Source organism: Meleagris gallopavo, chromosome Z (assembly GCF_000146605.3).
Source record: "Meleagris gallopavo isolate NT-WF06-2002-E0010 breed Aviagen turkey brand Nicholas breeding stock chromosome Z, Turkey_5.1, whole genome shotgun sequence".
NCBI lineage: Eukaryota > Metazoa > Chordata > Aves > Galliformes > Phasianidae > Meleagris > Meleagris gallopavo.
Genome location: NC_015041.2, coordinates 66219518 through 66221888, shown reverse-complemented (window position 1 = coordinate 66221888; position 2371 = coordinate 66219518). Strand labels below are relative to the sequence as shown.

At 41.7% G+C, this 2371-nt stretch overlaps 1 protein-coding gene across 1 annotated transcript in view; it reads right to left on the bottom strand.

Annotated features, from left to right (window-relative positions):
• The window catches only part of ALDH7A1 (aldehyde dehydrogenase 7 family member A1), a 24589-nt gene that overhangs the window by 14536 nt on the left and 7682 nt on the right, over positions 1-2371 (bottom strand). The window contains 4 exon segments of the mRNA XM_031557454.1: positions 318-398; positions 1834-1899; positions 2107-2160; positions 2282-2365. Of these exon segments, the coding sequence (XP_031413314.1) occupies positions 318-398; positions 1834-1899; positions 2107-2160; positions 2282-2365 (285 nt within the window).

The window sequence follows — 2371 nt, the reverse complement described above, 5'->3', positions numbered from 1 at the left end:
TTGTATTATATTGTGTTATCTTGCATTCCGGTATCATAATAAATAGTTTTCCTCCATAGATCATTGCTGCTTTTTTTCCCTTCATTCCTTCCCATTTTGTGGGGCCGGAAGAGGGGGAAATGGGGAGGCAGGAGCCTACTGCCCCCCATCACGGGCATAGATTGATCAAGTTAACTCCGTAACAATCTAAAATCTTTTAAGCAAGTTAAAAGAACTAACAGCATTTTAACAGCCATTAAGGTTAATACTGAAGAGTGTGGTAAGACCATATCAAGAGTTTTGACCATTTTACACCCCTGCTTCCTAAAACACCTTACCAAGCTTCCCAGAACTTTGATTTTTTGTCTCAGAGCATCACCAATCTGCCGTACAATTTCTCCACGCTTAGGTGCAGGGATCTAGTAAAACAAAACACAAAACAAAACACAAAACAAAACACAAAACAAAACACAAAACAAAACACAAAACAAAACACAAAACAAAACACAAAACAAAAGAATACATTTGAGATTGAACATCTGTGATTTCTTCATGTATATTATGTTCACTTTCTATGCCTGCAGCAAGAAATCACTGATTGTGGTAATTTTTCACCCTCTTCCCAAGACATGGTTACTCATTCATTTTTATCATGCAGTTTTATGACAAATTTCTTCCCACTTCACAGAGATCAACAACACTGCATACATCTGTATTTGTTCAAAACTGTTTCCACTGAATACGCAGAAATATTCAGGTTAGTAGTTCTCTTTGTTTTACTGCTTCTGTTCAGATGTCCCAATCATAGAAAAAGTAAACAATTTTTTAACATTTTTTTTTAATGTGGTGTTAATATATAAGAATCAAAAATTAGGATCAATTCTCATGCAACAACATATATAGGATTAGAAAGTGCTGATGAAGAGATAGCTAGAAAGTGAGGAAATCCACCAGTGAACAAGAATATGTACTAACAGAAAAAATCTTTCAGATAAGCTCATTAAAATCAACATAATCCTCAAACTAGAAGACAGCTCTGAGATAAGGTTTCAAAGCTGTTGGTTTTTATTTTAAACCGCTTTCAGATTATCTCCAAATACATTATAAGCCTGGCACCCTCTCTCTAATATTACAGATTGTAACAAAATAATGTTTTAAGATATCTCAAGGAAGCTGTGGTATTTCCCCTAAGTTTTTATTTTCTTCAGGTAAGGAATATAATACAGAATGCCCAATATCTTACAAATTCAGTTATATCAAAGAAATGCCCAGTGTCTGTAAAAGCAAGCAAGAAGACTGATGCTGCTTGCAAACAGCTCGCACAGGGACAATGACAGTTACAGCTTCCTAGGGGGAAACAGCAGTCTGATACAGTAACATAACACAAAAGTTTTGGAATAATAGCAGTTTTCTGAATTAATCAGGATTCAATGGATGGTCAAGAATATACAGTCAAAACCAGCAGGTTTACTCACAGCACAAAAGCAAGATTAACTCCAGGAGTTTGATATCCAAATACTCTGCAGAACTCTCACAGGAGAAAGCATGCTAAACTTAAAAAACAAGGAGAGAGTAATTCCTTGCTTACAAGATTTCAGAACTTCAGCAGACCTGCTAGCGATAGCTTACAGGCACTAACTTGGGTAAACACACCAAGCTTCTCAAACAAGCATTTCTCAGAAGTCAATGTGCTCATTTTTGTGCTTAGAGCTCACTACAGATCTTTCCTTTTCTGCAACATATGTGACACGACTATGTTTTTACATCTCCAACAAAAAGGGCAACGTAACACCCTCTAACTGCCAGAGACACAATTACAACGACGAAGGCCATAAAAGATAACTGATAACTTACATCAGCCCAGACTTTCCACGCCTCCTTAGCCTTCCTCACTGTTTCTTCATAATCCTCCAAACTAGCCTGCAGGAAGAAGCAAGCCAAAAAGGAAGTTAGGAATACTGAAACCCCAAAGCAAACTCCGCAGAAAAGCTTTTGTGCCCAGCTCGAGCACAGGGCACCTCGTGAGGGAAGGCCGCGCTACAAAAGATCGCTCCCAGAGATTTATATCCTCTCACAGGATACAAACGGACACAAGCGGTCCGCCACGCCAACAGCCGGCTCTCCTACCTGCCGCACTCTGGCGATGGGCTGGTTGTTCGCAGGACAGTACGTGGTCACCACCTAGAGCAGAAGGACGGCGTCAGCCGACAGACAGAAGGCCGAACATCGATCCGGGCAGACATCCGTTCAGCAGCCCTGCTCTCCCCTCCCCCCCACGCTGCCCACCCGTCCCTGGCCGCACCTGGCCGCCGCCGCCCCAGCGCCCATTGTACACGCCCGGGTTGTCTTCCTGCAGGCCCAGCTCCCGCAGCCAGGCGTACTGCGGCTGGCC